General features: G+C 37.5%; 1 protein-coding gene across 2 annotated transcripts; it reads right to left on the bottom strand.

Moving 5' to 3' along the window:
* Positions 1-4686: 4686 nt before the first annotated feature.
* hlx1 (H2.0-like homeo box 1 (Drosophila)) lies at positions 4687-8712 on the bottom strand. 2 transcript variants are annotated; one of them, XM_078275177.1, is made up of 4 exons: positions 8124-8712; positions 7452-7634; positions 7122-7306; positions 4687-5574 (listed from the first exon to the last, which is right to left on the bottom strand). In XM_078275177.1, exons 1-4 carry the CDS (start codon positions 8563-8565, stop codon positions 5248-5250), a joined length of 1137 nt encoding a protein of 378 aa, XP_078131303.1. In that variant the 5' UTR covers positions 8566-8712; the 3' UTR covers positions 4687-5247. The 2 variants fall into 2 exon arrangements, with proteins under 2 accessions (XP_078131303.1, XP_078131304.1); XM_078275178.1 differs by lacking the exon at positions 7452-7634.
* Between the last annotated feature and the right edge of the window lie 10788 nt (positions 8713-19500).

The raw sequence follows: 19500 nt of genomic DNA on the forward strand, positions 1-19500 counted from the left end.
CCTGTTATACAGCTTGTCTATACACTATACAGTCAGTACAGTACACATTATGGTTGCATGCCAGTTTGTAAGACAGGGGGAATCATCTTACTGTCCAACATCGTCCTCGTCTCTGGTTATGCAACCGTTTAGAAAGATGGCAAGCTTTTTATTTTTAGGGCAGGTAGAATGAATCTATCTCTGTTGATCCCGTTTGTTTGTTTGCTGCTTACATGGCTATACTACAGCTGTAGCACTGGATTTGCGTTTTTACAGGTATATCTGACAAACCGGCCCAGCTGTCAAAATAGGCAGTTGATACAAACACACAGGCCAAAACACAGACATTCCGTCATGAAACGGAAATTTCAAAAGGATAAAATACTGGCTTTAGCATTGTTGTTAGAAAATATAGTATTTCAACTTAGCATTTTCCTTAATATCTGATGACACATTGTGGTCATTTTTTAAAAAATTAAATACAGTAAATATATTACATGTTGCATCTTTAAAGGGAAACTACGCCCATTTTCAAAATTCATATATGTTATTGCTTTAGTCTAAGACAGTCCAATAGCTAGTAGCTGGCTTTAGTATGGTTAAAATGCTGACAGCTAAACAGTGTAAAGTGTGGCTGTATTTCACTCGAAAGGATTCCAACACTGGGACGTGGGCCTACTGTACAACAGTCCGCAGCTAAAGACACAGAGTAGACTAGCTACTCATGTTTAGAAATATTAATTTAACTTTCCTCTGCCATCATAATAACATATTAGAATTCTTAATTTAGGTGGTGTTGCCCTTTAAGTAAAGGATCTCAGTACTTGCTCTGCACTTCCACTGCATGAAGGTAAATTCACAATGATATTTTTGAAATGTTCACATGATCATTATCATCATGACAATTACTGACATTATCATGGTCATCATCTCGCAAATGAGGAAGGAGCAGAATTACCAAACTAAGCTTCCATCTTTTTGCAAGCTGCGTTTATCAGCTGCAGTTTTACAAGCACTTGTTAAATTATGTTGAAGCTTTGTTACCCCCCCCCCACCCTTTCCTCCAGCAGGGGCCACAGACTTTAAGGCCTTTCCTCTGATGCATTACGCCAACGGTGGAGAAATCTCCATCAGCCAATCAAACAACTTCACAGATAATGCCTCAAAGCACCGGAGACCTCACAGCTTTTAGTCACGTTAATCCCTCAACCACTGCAGACATAAACCCCCTCCTCTGCTCTCACAGAGGTAATTTGTTTTGCACAGTTACTTATTCAAAGTGTTACATATTGGCGAAATCTGCAAGGCTGGTTTGTTTTATGGGTTGCCCTGTCCTGGGTTGCCAAGAGGGACATATAGGACAGCTTTTAATGGAAGGGGAAAGGCTGACATTAAATACAGGCCAGATGGACTTTCTCCTATCCTGCTCATAAAAGTTCTTAGGACAGTTCACAAATCAAGGCCTCTCAGTATTATGTTAAGCGTTTGGATTGTTATTGTTATTGTACATTTGCAAATACTAATGTAATTTATAGCTATTCGAGCAGAATTCGAGACTCAACCCACCCAGATATTTAATATGTGAGCGTTTAACAGTTAATATTAGGTTGATAAAGTGCCCGGGGCTTTTTACTGCATTCCATGGAAACTGGCTATCATAACTCTGACAACTTTTCATCAAGCATAATTTAAAAAGGAAGATTAAGACAAGTGCCATTCACTTCATAACTGTCACAAGCTAGTTTATGAGAAGACTGTGCTGGAGTTTGCGGGTAAAATATCTCCAAAAGGCAGCAGCAGGTAATACTGTATGGACAGGAGAGGGGAAAATGAAAAGTAAAATTCAAGATGCTAAGCTAAAACGGAAAAACTTCAGCTCTCTGGGGGTCAGTCCTCTTTCCGGAGGAGAGGAAAGTGGACCCCATAGTAGAGAGAGTTTGTGATGGTCGGGGTTTTTGGGTCACTCATTATGATGTTGCTGCTAACATGCCAACAAATACCAGAGGGTTTGGAGTTCCCTGACTGAGCTATAATGCTATAAGAAAAGGAACAGGGTTTTATTCATCATCACACTGTACTTTATATCAGGTTTTTGCTCTTTCACATTGTTTAGCAGAGGTGTTAACATAATAAATGACATAATTCATAGCTGGATAATGTTTAGCAGTGATGGAAAGTACATTTACTCAAGTACTGTATGAGGTACTAGAGTATTTCCATGGTGTGGTATTGCTATTTTTACACAAGTAAATGCCCTGCATACTTGTAAAAGTACTCATTATGCAGAATGTTACATTGTATGATGTATGTATGTATAAGCATCGCTAATGTTGCAGCTGGTAAAGGTGGAGCTAATTTTTATTGACTTTATATACTGCTGGATATCTAAATCTATGATAATGCATCACAATTTCTTAGTTGATTGTATATTTTATATTAATAATCTGAATATGCAAAGTAACGCAAAGCTATCAAATAAATGCAGTGGAGTAAAAGTAAGAACATTCTCTTCTGAAATATAATGAAGCAGAAGTATAGCATGAAAAGGAGTAAAGTACACGTACCTCAAAATTGTACTTATAGTACAGTACTGTACTTGAGTAAATATACTTAGTTACTTTCTACCACTGCTCAACACTGACAAGCAGAGCCGTAACCATTGATGACACAGGTCATGTTGTTAGTATTTTTCTAGGAATGTGGGTGTTTGGGTGTCCCTGTGTGGAGTTTATATGATATAATTAAAACATGGTTGGTATTTTGACTCCAATATTCGTTGACTCAAATTCGACTACTTTTGGGCCAATAGATAATCAGTCTAATCAATTTATGCCAAGCAATGCGGAGAAGTCTTTGAAAAAGAATTATAGCATTTAAAATGTAGAGTAAATATACTTGAATAGTACTAAAACTACAACTAAATTACATTAAATTACTTATGACGTTGGTAATTCTAACATCCTGGCTACGGCCCTGCTGACAGAACCAGCTCTGCATAATGAGGACTTTTCATACTTGAATTTACTTAAATAAACATTTGAATGCAGGACTATTAATTGTAGTTGTACATCTTCCACCACTGGTGTTTAGGATACATTGTGATGGTTGTTTATTTGATGTAAACCTGATTAAACTTATTTTTCCATCAACAGGCCTCTAGATAGCCAAGGCAGATTGTGACAGATTAACCTGTAAATGATGCATAATATTCAGCAGGAGTCATTGGAGCTCTTAGATACATGCACACAACCCTCTTATCTTACACAATATTTATGTTGCCACTGGACTGCAGCTGGGTTTAGAAAACACTTATTCAGTAGGAATTTTTTCTGGATAAATCATCATGTTTTTTTTCAGCAAAATACTTATGCATTAGGCATATATGACGATTACAATGTCTACATAGGAATATTGATATTTTTTTAAAGACACTGAAGGTTAGTTTGCTCAAAACTCCGGTATAGTTTGAGGAATGACAGTACAGAGCCATCATGAGTTATTCCAGATTTATGGGGCTCTTATAAAATATAATTACTCTGACAGACACAGGTAGACTTAATAGACATGTAAAGGTAGGGAGTGTGTCATGACATCATGTCATTAAACATCCTTAAACAGGTTTGATTGTGCTGCACATGTGCACAATTTGGATGCGTATTGCAGCAATAATGTGGATCCGTTCTATCTTATAAATCTCGAGCAGTTGACCATCATGATAAGGCTGATTGGGAAATTACATTTCAACACAACTCTGTCTTCTCACGTTAGTCTTTTGTTGTTAGTCATATTAAAAAGGTGCAGATCTGAAGTGGACTCTGGTCTGCAGAGGGAGGTTAGCAACACTATAAATGGAGGAGATGTTGATTGTATCTGTGTCTGGTTGCATAAAATATACTCATCCGGGTTGTTGCTGCTATCTGGAGCCAGTAAATGTATACAAACTATAAATTACTCTCTTCTTCTTCTTCTTCTCCTCTCGCTTTCTGCGCTGCCGAAGCAGCAACCTCCTCAGGAGGAATTTAGTTGAGTTGCATTAATGTTCTTAAAGGAGAAGAAGATGTATACATTTATAATGGAGGTCTGAGATGGTCCTCTCAACCTTTTAGACTGTTTGTACGTTAACTGAAGGGGAAAAAATCGTGCTCAGTTTTCCTCATTTCAAATTTAATTAATTACATTTATAAAACATAAAAACATTTTCTTTTTAATAATATTCGACAAAAGTAAATATCAGTTGGCTGCACACCAGTCCTGTATGCAAATGATGTGACTCATAGGCCTAAGTATTTATTACGCAAATTATATATTATTTATTTTTGTGAATTACACCACCCCATTCTGGACAGCAGTACTCGTATTTTCTAGAAATATGTATTTATTAATTTATTGTATTTGTTTTGTTGCATATTTTTGTGCATACAACTTTTCCTGTGTATTTTGACAGTTTTATTTTCCCTACTTACTACTTACATATTATATACATACATTATATATATATAAATATATATATAAACATATATATAGGCTGTAGCCTATATATATGTTGACACCAAAATTAAACTGAGTCAGTTTAGAACAAAAAAATGACTGACTCCTGAATAGCGAATAACATAACAACATAACAAATTCCTACAATTAAAGAATAGGCCTAATATAAATAATAATATTACTAACAGACTTAATAATAATAAAAATGCATCGTGATCCGATTTTCAAAGTATGAAACATTTTATTTACATTATTTTCAGTGCAAATTATTATTAACGAAATAGCACAACTATATATCCAAACAAAACACATACATGAACACTGCTGTGATGTTCTGAGATTTCATTGATCACGTGAAACGAGTGGTTCATAACCTAAAAATAAAATTCACAACCGCATTATTTCCTTCAGATGAGGAAAAAATGATGCACTCGAAAGCTCTTGAGAGGAAAACGACAGTAAGGAGACACTGAAGGTGGCCGGAAGTTACATTTAAAAAATTTTTATCATTAGAGCTTTAAAGAGAGCCGAAAAACGAGACAAAATCTAATAAAATCAACAAATGATTTTGGGGCTATGTTGCTTGTCTGGGCTAAAATAATGTGTCATGTGAACAATGTTGCTCCACTTGTTCCCAGGAATTAGACCGATACAGCCCTGGCTTTAGGCCGCAGACACCTTATAGTGGCATTGAATTGACACTCCACTTGCGTTTTAACATCACTGTCGTTCTTCTGTCAAAAAAATAAAATAAAACTCATTGTTCATAGACTAAAGCCTTCATTTCAGTATCTGAGAGGCCTCCGTGTCTGTGGCCGCTGCCTCCGCGCTGCTCGCCGGCCCGCTCCCGCTCATGATCACGCTGGTTTGGTTTGTTTGCTCAGAAATGTCCAAAAGTTCGTCAGAGTTTTCCTCCGGAGCGTCGTCGGATTCACACTCGCTCCGTCCCTCGCTCTCACACTCTGACTCCTCAGCCGGCTCTTTAGGCTCCCTGCTGCCGGACTCAGACGCACTCTTGTCCGCCTGCTCCTTGTCCTTGTCCTTTTGAGCCTGGGCCTCTTTGGAGTGTCTCCACTTCATGCGTCTGTTCTGGAACCACACCTTCACCTGAAAACACACAGGCACTATTAAATCAGACTGTATCATGTGTCTAATTCAGTAGGCCTACAACTGCAGCCTGTTTGCATGTCCATGTATTTAATAGTCTTACATTTTCTTTTCCAGGTAAAAAATTAAGCAGAGGCTTTATGAATAACATATAGGAATTTTGGCACTTTAGATCTAAGTCACACTCTTTAAATATTTTTGGATATAATGCCTCCAAAAACGTTTTACTCTTACTCTTTACCTTGAGAATAGATGCACTCATTATAGCTACTTCACACACACATTCCAAGGCTAAAAGCTTATCAGTGCCCAGGAAGATTCAATTGAACCTTTATTTAACCAGGTAAGTCTCATTGCTGTGTGAGACCTCTGATGCAAAGGAGAAGTGGCAAAGACAGCAGCATACAAAATTTAACAGTGCAAAAATTATTAAACATTAGAAGACGGGAAAAATGTTGTTACCATAATAATAAAATTAAAAAAATTCTAATGTAATATTATATAGAAATAGTAATAAAATGAGATAATCTGTGTTTGTTTTCATTCATGTTGATATGTTGCTGGATGAGATTAAGTGGATGTGACGTTAGTACAGTGTGATGAAATGTAAACAAGTGTTGCTCAAGATGTGGTGACATTTCACTGGCACGTCTCTCAGCCAATCCGGTTGCATCGGCTAGGATGCATTGCCAACTTCAATTAAACATCTGGAGTTCTTTGGGTCTTTTGTTAATTAATTAATTCATTTAAATATCAAGTTCTTGTCCTTGAATCTGTGTAAGGAATACAGGTTGCAGATAAACCTTGTTGAATACTTTAGGCTTATGTGTGATATTTTAGACTTCAAGAATGTAACTGCAACTCTCCCCTCAAATATGGAAGCCCACATTTTAATGTGATATCATTTCATTGGTTTGTCAGTGCCATAGCTACCAGTGAGGACATTGGGAGCATTGTTCACTGCAGTTTTTTTTGGAATTTGTAGTCTTAGTATCATGTGGGTGTTTCAAGTATTTTTTATAAGCTGAAAGAGTGAAGACGGCAGCATTAAACCATGTAAAGAATTAAGAATAAATATAATTTATAAAAAATTTAATTATTAAATATGACAAAGCCAAAACAATAGGAAACAGTGGTCTTATTGTTTCATTGTTTATTTGGATCTTCTTTCTGGGGTCCATATTCAAAGAAAATATATCAAATTGTTAAATTATACAGTAAATAATATAGCTACATCATCATCATGGTATCCAACAATAAAATGACAACAAAAACCAAGCCTACAAAATATTAATATATAACCATTTTAATGGCTTGACAGGTAAAATAAATACATTTTAATCTCAGTTTATTTGATCATCTGAACTGCTAATAAATGGAAAAGAAACCTACCTTGCTTATTTAATTTGAAGGCCTGCCTTCAATAATAATCTCTTTCATCAACAAACAAAAACTTTTTTTGTTGATGTGGTTTGTGCCAAAAATAATTGACCATTCTTGCAAGATGTCATCCTAAAATAAGACCTTTTAGTCAACATGCTTCTTACCTGAGCGTCTGTCAGCCCGAGCATCGCAGCCAGCTGTTTTCTGTCCGGCTTGGTGACATATTTCTGTATTTCAAATCTCTTCTCAAGTCCTTTCCTCTGCAGGTTTGAAAACACTGCCCTCGACCACGACCTTTTCCTCTTGTACGTCTGTGGCATGGTGTCTTTAGTGAGGACAGCATACGGACCTAAAAGACATGGAGGAGGACGTGAGGTTAAAACAAAACAGAACAGAAACCAGAAGAACATTCACTGCAGGTGTCTCACACCTCCAAACAGAGAGCTGGACGGGCCAGTTTCCTGTCTGTTACGTGTCCTACATGTGGTGACTACCTGGGAAGGTGTCCTGAAACTGATGCTGGCCTGAATGCCTGCTGCTGCTGCTGCCTAGTGAATTCATCATGGTGGACGCGTCGCTCATCCCGGGGTCTATGCAGGAGAAGTACTGGCTGGCCGGAGGCTGAATGGGGATGTGGATCCCTGACTGACGGTTCGAGCTAACGATGGATGTGAGATCTGTTACAAAGCGAGAGATGATGGGCTTCAGTCAGGAAACAAAGAGTCACACTGGCAACCTGGGGGGCAAGATGGTCTAGTATTTAGAGAGACCATCAACCAAATTCAAAGTTCAAGTGTGACTGCTAAAGTGTCTTTGAGCAAACTTCCAGCTGTTTGTAGCTGATCCTGACCTCTGACCTATCTGGTTAGGGGGCAACAGAGCAGAGGATTCCCCACAGGGCTCACTTCTTAAAGTGCATGTTATGAGCTTATTTGGGCTCTTACTACTCTGAGAACAAGCCTGTCAGTGTTATAAACTAGTACTTTACACTAGCTGCTTCTAGTTTGTTGCTTTCAGTTTCTAAAGTTTGGACTGTCTTGTTAATGATATCATTAAAAGAAATGGCCATAAAACACATCCCTCCCTATGTATTGTTTCCCTTGGCTGACTATAAACACCACAAAAGTGTTGGAAAATTCAGCGTGTAATAAAATCTTGATTCTTACCTTTTAATGACGACTTTTCTTTGCCTTTTGGATCAAAGTCTGTCGACAATATCCGATCAATTCCGAATTTGAGGTCTTTGCTTGAAGGCGGGGGAGCTTGTTGGGAGTTAAATGCAGTTCTGACTGATGTTAGCTGTAGTCCGTGTCTGTGGTAAGGAGACGTCGGACTCACCCTCGCGCCGTACACCGACGGCTCGGGCGCGACGGGAGAAGGGCGCAGCGGCGAGCTGCCGGAGTGCCCGTGCTGCGCGCGGTGGTGGTGTCCCATATGCAACATGACGGCCGACGATCCCGGGATGTTCTCTCCATCTCCAGCCTGCAAAATGTCTGCGATGCAAAACGAGGGTTTCTTCATCGTATCCACAGCGAAGCCCCCCGCGCAGTACGCAGACCAGAGGCTAAAATTTGACGCGTAAAACGGGTTCAGCCCGGCCGTGTACATCCCGCAGCCTCTAATGAGTCTTATTGTTTCTCAGAAGAGTGTATAAACGGACAGGCATGTAAAAAAGCAGGGATGGCGTTTTAGGGGGATAGATGACCGTCCTCTTTGTGTCAGTGCCAAAATCGCTCTCCCAACTCTGAAATCCAAACCCTGCAGTTCCTCTCTGAAGTTTCTCCCCTGACACTGATTGGTTGCTTTCTGAGCCAATGGCTGTTTTGCATTCGCTCGCATCACGCCCTTACAAATGAGGATGATGTGTAACCAACACAACACTACGCACACACGCACGCACGCACACGCACACACACACACACACACACACACACACACACACACACACAGTCATTTTGATCCTGAGATGATGGATTGATCACTTAAAGAGAACCCACACCCATCACCGCACACAAAAACATTATACCCATTAACTCTCAGTGCACTACACATATTTTCCAAAAAAAGGCACTTTTCAACACTAAATACTTATATTACCCTGCAAAAAATTAAAAGATCAAATCGATAAATATGCCACTCGGTTGTATTGTATGAAATAGTAAAATAGGTATAGTGGATATCTAATCATTTAATTAACTGTACAAAATGGACGTGTAATCAAATGACCCCGCGAGTCCAGGAGAGGCTCTATTAGCTCCACTCATCCTGTTTTTGATGGGCTGTGATTCGTGTTAAATGAGCGGATATTCCTGCTAGATTTGCCCCCAAAAATAGAACCTGTTTTAGTATTTTAGGATACAGCACAAATCCTTATTTCTTCCGGAGCAGAGGGGGGGACTTTTATAATGACTGTTAGAACTTCCCTTTTTCAATATTTGTGCAACTTTATCTCGACCTGCAAGTTGCACGGTGACGCAAATCCGTCCCCATGCTCATAATAAACAGAGGAAACCGATTCCCCTCTAAAACCAAAACACAATTAACTTCAGAGGCGATACTTCATCCGCGAGGCCCAACTAGATTTACACGTTGGGTCCTGGCCAATAACCTTTTTATAATTTAAATAGTAGAAATGCAAATTATAATCTTTCCTGCTGCTTTAACTTGAACGAATCTATCTTAATTGACCTGAAACAACATATTTAAAATATGTGCAATAATACATTTTATTATCATGTTTATACGTTTAAATTAATATACTTTCTATATATTTCTAACTGTCAATAAAAAATGAACTCTCCTACTGTCCTGCCTTGATACTGTTCCCCCCCCCCCCAGACTCTCCGATCGCATGTTTCTCTCGCATGTGGAGAAACAATGGCTTCTGAAGCCCGCATTCATTTAGTCTTGATTCATGCGGGCGGAAGCGCCGATGACCCTGACTGCCTCCTATCATGCTGTTTTCGAGTGACACTTTTCCGGGTTAAAATTAGAAATAGAGATTTAACGTTTGCCCTCCATCATGCAGTCAAAACAATCCAGGGAAGAGGATGTAGCAGACGCAGCACGCCTCGAGTTATTTCAGGTGCTGATGAGCTTTTCAGTGGGAAACATTAAAAAGCACAGGCCTCAGATCAGCCTTTACCATAGACTGTAAATCAGGCCTTTACAGACCGCCGCTGCTTAAAAGGGCTGACAAGCCGGGGTTCATTTTAATATCACGTTTAGGTTTTTTCAGCTACAGTACTGTATGATATAAATCCATACTTCAGGAGAGCATTTGCGGTTTGCAATCATGAAGACAAATATGTTTCGTTGCTGTTATGGAAATTTAATTGGTGTGTATTTGTTTTGAATAAATTGTGGAAATTGTGATTTACCGTATAGGAAAGAAATGCATGCGACACCACACTTCTTTAGAAAGATTTTAAAGGCAGAGGAGCACATGTATCAATTCCTGCACATGTTTGTGCCCTTTAGTGTCTGCCTGATTTAGAAGTCCCTGAAGAAATAAAAGGGTTTCCTTTTGAACATGCACACACACCGAGAGGATTTAAACATTATAACATATGGATTTGTGTGATGTTTCATGAGCCACTCCACATGTTATAACACAGACTTTGTCCTGACAAAAATTAAGCAAATGTACTGTTTCTTTCTGTAAAGGGTGCATTTCATCTGCTTATATTATCATCTACATTCAAATGAAAATACAGAATAATAATTACACACAAAAAAGTGTTTCAGTTTGGACAGATGATTTCTTTTTTAGGGCTGAATCACAGTGAGGACTGTAGACATACGGAGGATGCAGAAGGTAATTGTGCTCATGAAAACATCACAATGTATCTACCACAGAGACAGTTTGTGCCGTGAAGAAGCCATGCAGTAATCCTGCAGTCTGATTACATCGTTTCAAGCAGTTATACGTTTTAATGCACCCATCACTTGATTTTTATGTATGCTCTTAAGAGGAGAGAGCCGGGGCATAAACATTAACCTGCAGCACAAAGTGTATAGTTTTGTAATGCACGTAAGAATAAATCTGACATTGCTTCTGGCTTCATATCCATGCAGAATTGTAGAAGTTCAGGTCTGAAAATTGAATATAAAAAAAAAAAAAAAGCATGCATTTGATCCATAAATCACCTGTAAAAACTGAAATATGACTTTTTCAGCCAAAGCCCTGCTGGTTACTATTATTCACCTCTATTTCCCTTTTCCTAGCCAGTCCTCTGTGGAGCTGTATAAATGATGGCAGGTGGGATCACTGCCACTGCCAGTGACTCCTGTCTCTGGTTAAGGGACTGTAACTACTCCAGACTTGAAACTGTTGTGTAAAAAAAGAAAACTCACAGTTGTAAAATCCTAAAAAAAAGTCTGATTGTTTTTCTTCTGAAGTAGTTTGGAAACAGAATATTGTCCTGTTGTCCACTTAATCCATTTTTAGTCACCTTATAGTCTCAAGATTTTCATCATTATCATCCCTAATAGACAAACACAATCATGCACTGCAAGTCAAGTAGAAAGTACATTTACTCAAAAACTGTACATACCGGTAAATACAATTCTGATATACTTTACTTGAGTATTTCCATTGGACTTTATCCTTCTACTCCACTACATGTCAGAGGGAAACATTCTATTTTTTACTTATTTATTTGATAGATATAGTTAGCTATACTTAACATGATAAACTAAAGTTAAAACCATTTCTAAATATCTCTGCTAAAGTTTTAGAATTTAAATATAACTGTATATAAAGTAAAGCAACTCCGACAATCTAATAATGTCATGACATATCAGTCAAAGGGGACATTTTTCTGCAGAATGGTTACTTTTTTGGGTTACTTTTGGTTTTTGAATGCAGGACTTTTACTTGCAATGTTGCAAAGTATTATTTACATTGTTATGTACTTTTACTTGAACAAAGGATCTTTTCCCATCAATTTCTTAAACTCTAGTGTTTAATAAAGACCAAAACATATTTGTTGTGAAAAAGTTGTGATTATCATTTACTATTCATAACTAACTCCATTACATGATAAAAATGACTAACAATTCCTTATTCAGCTTAAACATGAATGGTTTAGCCAGCAGCTCTACTTTATGGCCATCATTGAACAGCCCAAACACTCTGCAGTGCAGTTGAAACAAACAGCATGAAAACAAAAAGTCAAAGCTTTTATGATGCTCACTGCGGATGAAAACAAAGCTGTGCTGCTGTGCACCGCCGACTACCTGAAGTTTAAAGCGTCTGACGGAGCCCATTGTTGTCGCCTGATTGCTCGCTGTGTGTTTTTCAGGAAGCCTTATCAGGCGGAGGAAGAGTGAATGAGCACCTCAGACTGTAGCGCTGCTGGATCAGAGGCTGCAGGACAGAATTAAATGATTTCCATTATTACACTGAGAATTATTGCTCCCCCTCTGGAAGACTCCAGCTCCAAGCCAAGATTACTATTTCTGGCAATGTTTGCCTCAGGAAGGAACTTTCGCAGATTTAATGGGACCTGAGCCATTGTACACAGCCTTCTGTATGGCACCCTGCCATCATTTCCAGAGAGAAATGTGTATAAAGTCAAAACAAGACTGTCCCTGTTTATGTGATCCTGAATACATCCAATTTATTTCAAACACTGAACTCTCTCTGAGGTGGAGATGAACTCAAAAGATTTTTCACTTAGGAGGTAAAATGTCCATTGTCCTGTGATGTGTCTTGTTCTACTTTGTGTATTTATTTTATGAAACACGATTGTCTTCATGTGTTCTAAAATTTAAATCAAATTATACATTTTTCCTTTATCTCGTCTTTGTTCACATGAAGCATCTTCTGGACAGTGTTGGAACAAATTCAGATCTTCTAAGTATCCGTACCACAAAGTACAAATACTCCATTACAAGTAAAAGTCCTGCATTCAAAACTGTAAGTAAAAGTACTGAAGTATTACCAGCAAAATGCACTTTCAGTATCAAAAACACAAGTACTGATTATACAGAAAATGCCCCCTGTGACTCTTTTATTATTGTGTATTTTAGTATCTAATCAACATCACTGTCACATTAACATGTACGTGTTTTACTGTTGTGGTTGGTCAAGATGGAGCTAATAGGTCTATACTCTTAGTTTAAGCTGTAACAATGCATCACATTTTATGTTTAAGTTAAAATAAAGTGTTTCTATGTAAGATTAGAGCGATAAGAACAGATAAAACAGACGAAGAGCTATTTGAATTAAACAATGAAATTAGAAATGAAAGTAAGAAGAGAGACAACTTTTAAAAAGCTATAGACAGTATACATTACAATACCTCTGACAATAAAAGTAAAGGGTGCAAAAGTATATTAGGCTAAATCTTAATATACAAAGTAACGAAGTAAGTAAGTAAGAGCTGTGATATTGTATACTAATATAGTGGAGTTAAAAGTACAATATTTGTACCAGAGTACCATATATAATAGTAGTAATCAAGTAAAGTACACATACTCAAAGTTATCTCTTGTTTCAAGCCAATGAACACTTCACTTTTTTTCCATATCATCAGGTTGGGAAGGTAGTTAAACAGAATCCATAAAACATTAATGAGCATGTGAAGGCAGTAAATGTACAAGCAGCTCCCCCCAGTGACAAAATGTTCTCTCTTCTGGTTATTGGCTTATTTTTTCCCCCTTTTTTAATTTTTATTTGTTACAAATGTAGTTTTCATTTTGATCGGAGCAAACTGCATCGACAATTAAACAAAAACGTGATTAAATCATTTGAAATTGAAATCAACTGTTAGTCAGCGGAAAGGGATGGCTTTTGTTTTCTGACTGTGAAACTATGTGATGATGATGATCTTTAGGTAAAAGTACAGAAGTATTATCAGCAAAATGTACTTAAAGTAGCAAAAGTAAAAGTACACATTCTGCAGAAAAATACTCTCAGTAATATATATACAGTATACAGCTAATTTTAAATTACTGTATATACAGTTTAGTCCAGTGGTTCCCAACCTAGGGGTCAAGGCCCTCCTAAGAGTCACAAAATAAATTGTTAGGGTAGTGAGATGATTAATGGAAAAAGAAAGAAAACTATAATCTATGCTAAAATTTCTATTCATCTTTTGCTCTTTTAATGTGAAATGTTGGATGATTTCAACTCTTTGGGCTTTAAACAGTTATTTAAAAGAAACCATGTGAGTTTAAAGGTGAAATGTCTCTGCTGACAACTGAGAGGTCACAAGCTGAAAAGATAAACCACTGGTTACATCTTAAACAAGTTATTGTAATGTTAATTGATTGTATTTCCAATGTGCTTTATCAAGGTTAAAGGTTGAAGGTATATGGTGGTTTTAATGCAAAATTTCAATCTGTGAAAAGTAACTAATAACTAAAAGGTGTCAAATATATGTAAAGGAGTAAAAAAAAAAAAAAAAAAAAGTCCTGGAGTAGCAGTATAAAGTGGCCTAAAATGGAAATGACATCACAACTGTACTTACATTTCCCCAGTGCTTTAGTTGCTGTATGCCGTCCATGTTGAGCGACTGCAGCAGCTGCAGACAGAGAAAGAATCAAACAGCAAACATTCACCGTCAAATTGAAAAAAATCTGATCACAGGAAGACAAAGAAAACCCAAAATGCCCCCAATCCTTACAGTCTGGAGTTCGTCACAACGGTCTACAATTTTAAAGTTGTAATAGGTGTTGATTTTTTTAGTGAAATGATCTGGAGTTGACTGGTGTTGATTGGAAACTTGTTTCTCAGGCGTTAAATAAGTGTTACACAGACTCAAAGTGGCCTTACAGAAACACAGGCGATGATCTGTAAACTCTCAGTGGCACTTGCGCTCCTGGAGTGGCTATAGGCTACTTTTGAGGTAGGTAGGCTACTTGAGTATTTCCATTTTCTGCTTATTTATACTTCTACTCCACTTCATTCCTTTGATACCTTTACTTACAAGTTACTTTGCAAATTTAGATTGCTAGTACAACATATAAATCAACAACTACATTTTGATGTATTATTAAGATAAGATTTTATTGGTAATATATTATTAATAATATAATATTGGGTAATTAAAATTAGCTCCACCTTTACCAGCTGCAACATAAATGTACATTAATGCATCAATAATTATAATCCAATAATATAATATAGCCTAAATGATTCTGAAATGGTCCAGTCTGCAAAATGAGTAGGCTACTTACAGTAAAATGTTGATGCTAATTGCACTTTTACTTTGGTAAAAATTGAAATGCATGAATTTACTTCCACACTGTGGTATTGCTACTTTTACTGAAGTAAAAGATATGAGTACTTCTTCCACCTCTGCTAATAACGGGTAAGATTGGGTAAGATTATCCAAATGACAGAACCAAGGTCCACTATTGCAGGTAGAATGAATGAATGATGACGGCTGCCCTGTGTTTCCTTTTGTGGTAGTGCGCTTTTGCCTCTTTGCTGTGCACAGTCAGAGTTTAAAACATTAAGTGGTCATCATTAGCTGGACACTGGAGTGGTAGACTAATCACACTCACCCCGGCCTGCCCTCTGCTGTAAACAAGCTGAAGGAGCTGCTTTAATGGAAGCTTTTAAATATGACGGTGACTCGGTGCCTTTGAGCAAAACCACGTGTTTACATTACAACAGATTAAAGTCGCCTCTTGTGCGGCAGGTTCAGGGCCCTCTACAGGTCCGGTGTGCAAATGTACACACGGTTAAATCACATACTGTAAGCAGCGCAGTGAGCTAAATACTGCACAGGAGAGACTAATGGAAACACAAAAGGTCATAATAACAAACCATTAGGCCTCCTGCTGCTGCTTCTCCTGCAGGGTGGCGAGCTGCCATCAGGAGCAGAAACCACTGCAACAAACCCCCCAAAAAACATAGTCATTTATGTCGCATAGGCCTATGGTCGATACGTTTTTTAAAGCATAGTTCCGATTTTTGTCCTAATGATTGAGTTGGCAGTCGTTTAACAAGGAAAGATATAGCAGATAGCCTGTAGTAATAATAATAATACTAATAATAATACTACTACTACTAATAATAATAATAATAGCCTAATAATATAAAAATAACTTATTTTTGTAAGATGTAGCCTACAAGTCAATTCATATATTTGAGTTAATTTTCAAAAAGATTATTTACAATGTTTATACGATTTACTATTTGCATATGTGTGTTTAAACAGTCAGTACTTGCATATTTACATGTTTAACTATTTACATCGGCAGTTAAGAATCTGCCTCTGTGGTTTTTCTCACGTTATGCGGAGTTCTACTAGTGTCTGATTGGTTAGTTCAGCTACATGTGATGGAGTAAAACAGGGAAGTGTTGTTGTTGTGGAGCTGATAAAGTGGGAAGAACACATAGGAAGAACAGTAAAGTGCTGCTTAATAACGTTATCCGTCTCCATCCAGCTGTTGGTTCTTATTTAGAGTGATACAGCCACCACATGTCAAACCCTCACCTTACATATTTACATAGCGTCTTTCACCAAACCCAAGGACACTATATGCGAGTTGACTGTGCATACAACACATAGTCTTACTATAAATAGGCATAGCTGAAAAGGGAAAAAAGAATTACATTATTGATGCTAACTGCTTTGCTTTAGAAACCGAAATAATGTTCACTTCTTTAGGCCTACCAACTAGGTTCCAAAACGTCTTTAAGTTGAAACAAATGTGGCAAAAAGCTACAAAATAAGCATTTGTATTTGTATTGAATTTACATGACACCGTAAAGAAATGTTTACGGTGATGCATTAAGGGCCGTCATCAGGCTGTATATTTACAGCAGTGTGACGCAGAGCAGAGCATTCTCACCCTGCAGCTTTAATGCCTCACATCTCCGCCAAATCAATCCGTAGCAGTGGAACAATACGATTCATCAGCCGAGAAACTCCAAACAGCAGCAGCAGGTCTGAAGGTGCAGAGCAGAGATGTTTAATCTCCTTTACACATGACACAGTTTATATGGAAATCTGCAGATTATATTCAAGACAACATCATTATTAAATGTTTTTAAAAACACATTTCAGGGATGGTTAAAAAGATCAAAATATAAATACTTTAAATGGGGCTCTATCTATCTCTCTATCTATCTATCTATCTATCTTTTAGTATTTCACAGGCTTATTTTTGCTCTGGGGTCAGTTTGTCTCATGGGAGGACAGCTCACATCGGGACAAATTTGTCCAGAAAACAGCTACTGGAAATGTTTTTTCCAAGCTGTCCCAGGAGTCTTATTTACTACTTTGGCTCAGTTTTATTTTAATTTTATTTTTATTACACAGGCTGTGAATCTTGGTCCAACTGTCTAGCTGCTGCACTATAAACACATTTCCCTAAAACGAAATGTGATTAACACATACTGGCTCTTCCCAGTAACAGCTTACAATTTAAAATAAAATAAAATTAGTTATTGCTAAAATAATAATAATAATAATAATAAATATATATATATATATATATATATATATATATATATATATATCTCCTAGAAGATTGAAGATTGCCTTGCGTGTCAAGTTATTTAGGGCTGTAGATATTCAAGATATTCATTTTAGAGGGTTGTGCATCACTAAAAATCCTGTACTGTATTTATATCCATTTAAAGATCTATCTATCTATTTATAATGGATTAATTCTGCTTCATTACCATAATCTTACTGCAGACTACATCATGTAATGTCTTTGTTTTTTCTCAGTAGTTGACAAGGTAGCAGCCCAGAACCCTAACCAGCCACACATTGAAGAGCTGTTTCATTTTTTTTTGTGGCAAAGTGCTGCCATCTAGCGGTCATTTCGTGTGTTACTAAGACACAATATATGCGTGCGTGCGTGCGTGTTCATTTTGGTCTGAGACCATACAGCTGTGTCACCTTGTAACAATTAAATTAACAAGGACCCATTCTTCTCTATACAGCCCAGTGATTATTGAATTTAAATGATTATTCGACCACACTTAGAAAGAAAAAGTTAAAATCACTTGCCATTCTTAAGTTGGACAACTTAACACAATTAAGTAAATACAACTAAATTAAAGTTAAGCTAACAAGAAGATATAAAGTTAACATAAACATACCTTTTTCAAGGCAATCGGTTTCCTGGATGTTTTGTCAAGTAGCTGATTCCAATTCATCTGCAACGACATTAACTTCTTCATCAGTGTGTTCATGTGGTTCATGTGTATTTGGTCAATTAACACATGTTCCTTCCTCCTGTTCCTGGACGGGGGTCGTGTGTGTGGATCTCTGGGGATTCCTGCGTTTAACCTTTGACTTCCATTAAAGCATAAGACCGGTCTTCAGGGAGGAAGTTGGGTTGACTCAGGAAGTGAAGGCAGGTGTCAGCTGCTGGTGTTGGGAATGGTGACACTGGACCCTTTTACTGGCTGCTCACCGAGCTCAAAAGTCTAATCTTCATCACAATTCTGGTTGAATTTTCATCCTATCGGAGCCAGTGAGGCTTCAAGGAAGAGAATAATGTTATTTCAAGTTAAAGGATGATGTATATTTCACAAGTATGCATTTAAAAACATTATTTTATAGTGTTCATTATATCGTCAGATATCATTACGGTCATTTCCTTTTCCGTCCCTTCTGATGAAAAAAATCTGTATTTAGAAGCATTTGAAAAAAAATCTGTTGATCATTTTTTCCATTAATAGATTTTTTTCTCCTATATATTGTGTTTGATTATTGCTGATTGATTTACTGCTGAATATGGTCTGTCATGTGACTACCTGTTCACATCAATTATGTGACTACACTGTCAGAAATAAAGGTACAGTTGAGGTCCATTTATGTTTTCTGAGGTACAACTGCTGGTGATGTACCCCCAAAGGATCATAGTTGATCCATAAGGTACACATTTGTACTTTTTCTAGGTTGAAAGGATACAAATGTGAGCAAGGGTCCATGTCTGTAGCATTTATCGAACATATAGGGGTACAATAAGTAAGATGTCAGTGTGTGACCAAAATTATGTTGGGGGATGGGATGGCTAGTGCCTCAGGGCTGTCAAGGAAATCATGAAGTTCTGAAATTCATAGTCCTAGAGCATTACGGTCCATTATTGTCCCCAGGGGTACACATTTGCTCCCAAAAGGGTACAAACTGTAAGAGAACAAGTATGTACCCTTGTAAAGGGGCACAATTGGTGTTACTTCGAGGGTACTGCCCCAGTGACGAGCTGTTGGACCCCTTAAGGTACACATTTTGCACATTATTTCTGACAGTGTACTGGCCAATAGGCTATAAGATAAGTTCAAATGCAAACATTTTATACTTGCCTTGATAAAGGCCTCAACTGCCAAAACGCGTTGCCTTGTTTGAATGATTTAGCCAAGAAATATACCAAAGGCTTTTTAAACTTTACCCTCCAGAGTGCCTCAGTGTCCTTATACCCTTGTACACTTGGTTCCCCAAGCTGAAGAGCACCGGAAGGACACACTTTCTACACACCTGAGCAGCACTTCATGCAGACTGCATTGTGACTTAATAGATTAATCATTTAGGATACAAAATGTCATAAAATGGTAAACATTTCAAC

The sequence above is a fragment of the Sander vitreus genome, chromosome 18 (assembly GCF_031162955.1).
Source record: "Sander vitreus isolate 19-12246 chromosome 18, sanVit1, whole genome shotgun sequence".
NCBI lineage: Eukaryota > Metazoa > Chordata > Actinopteri > Perciformes > Percidae > Sander > Sander vitreus.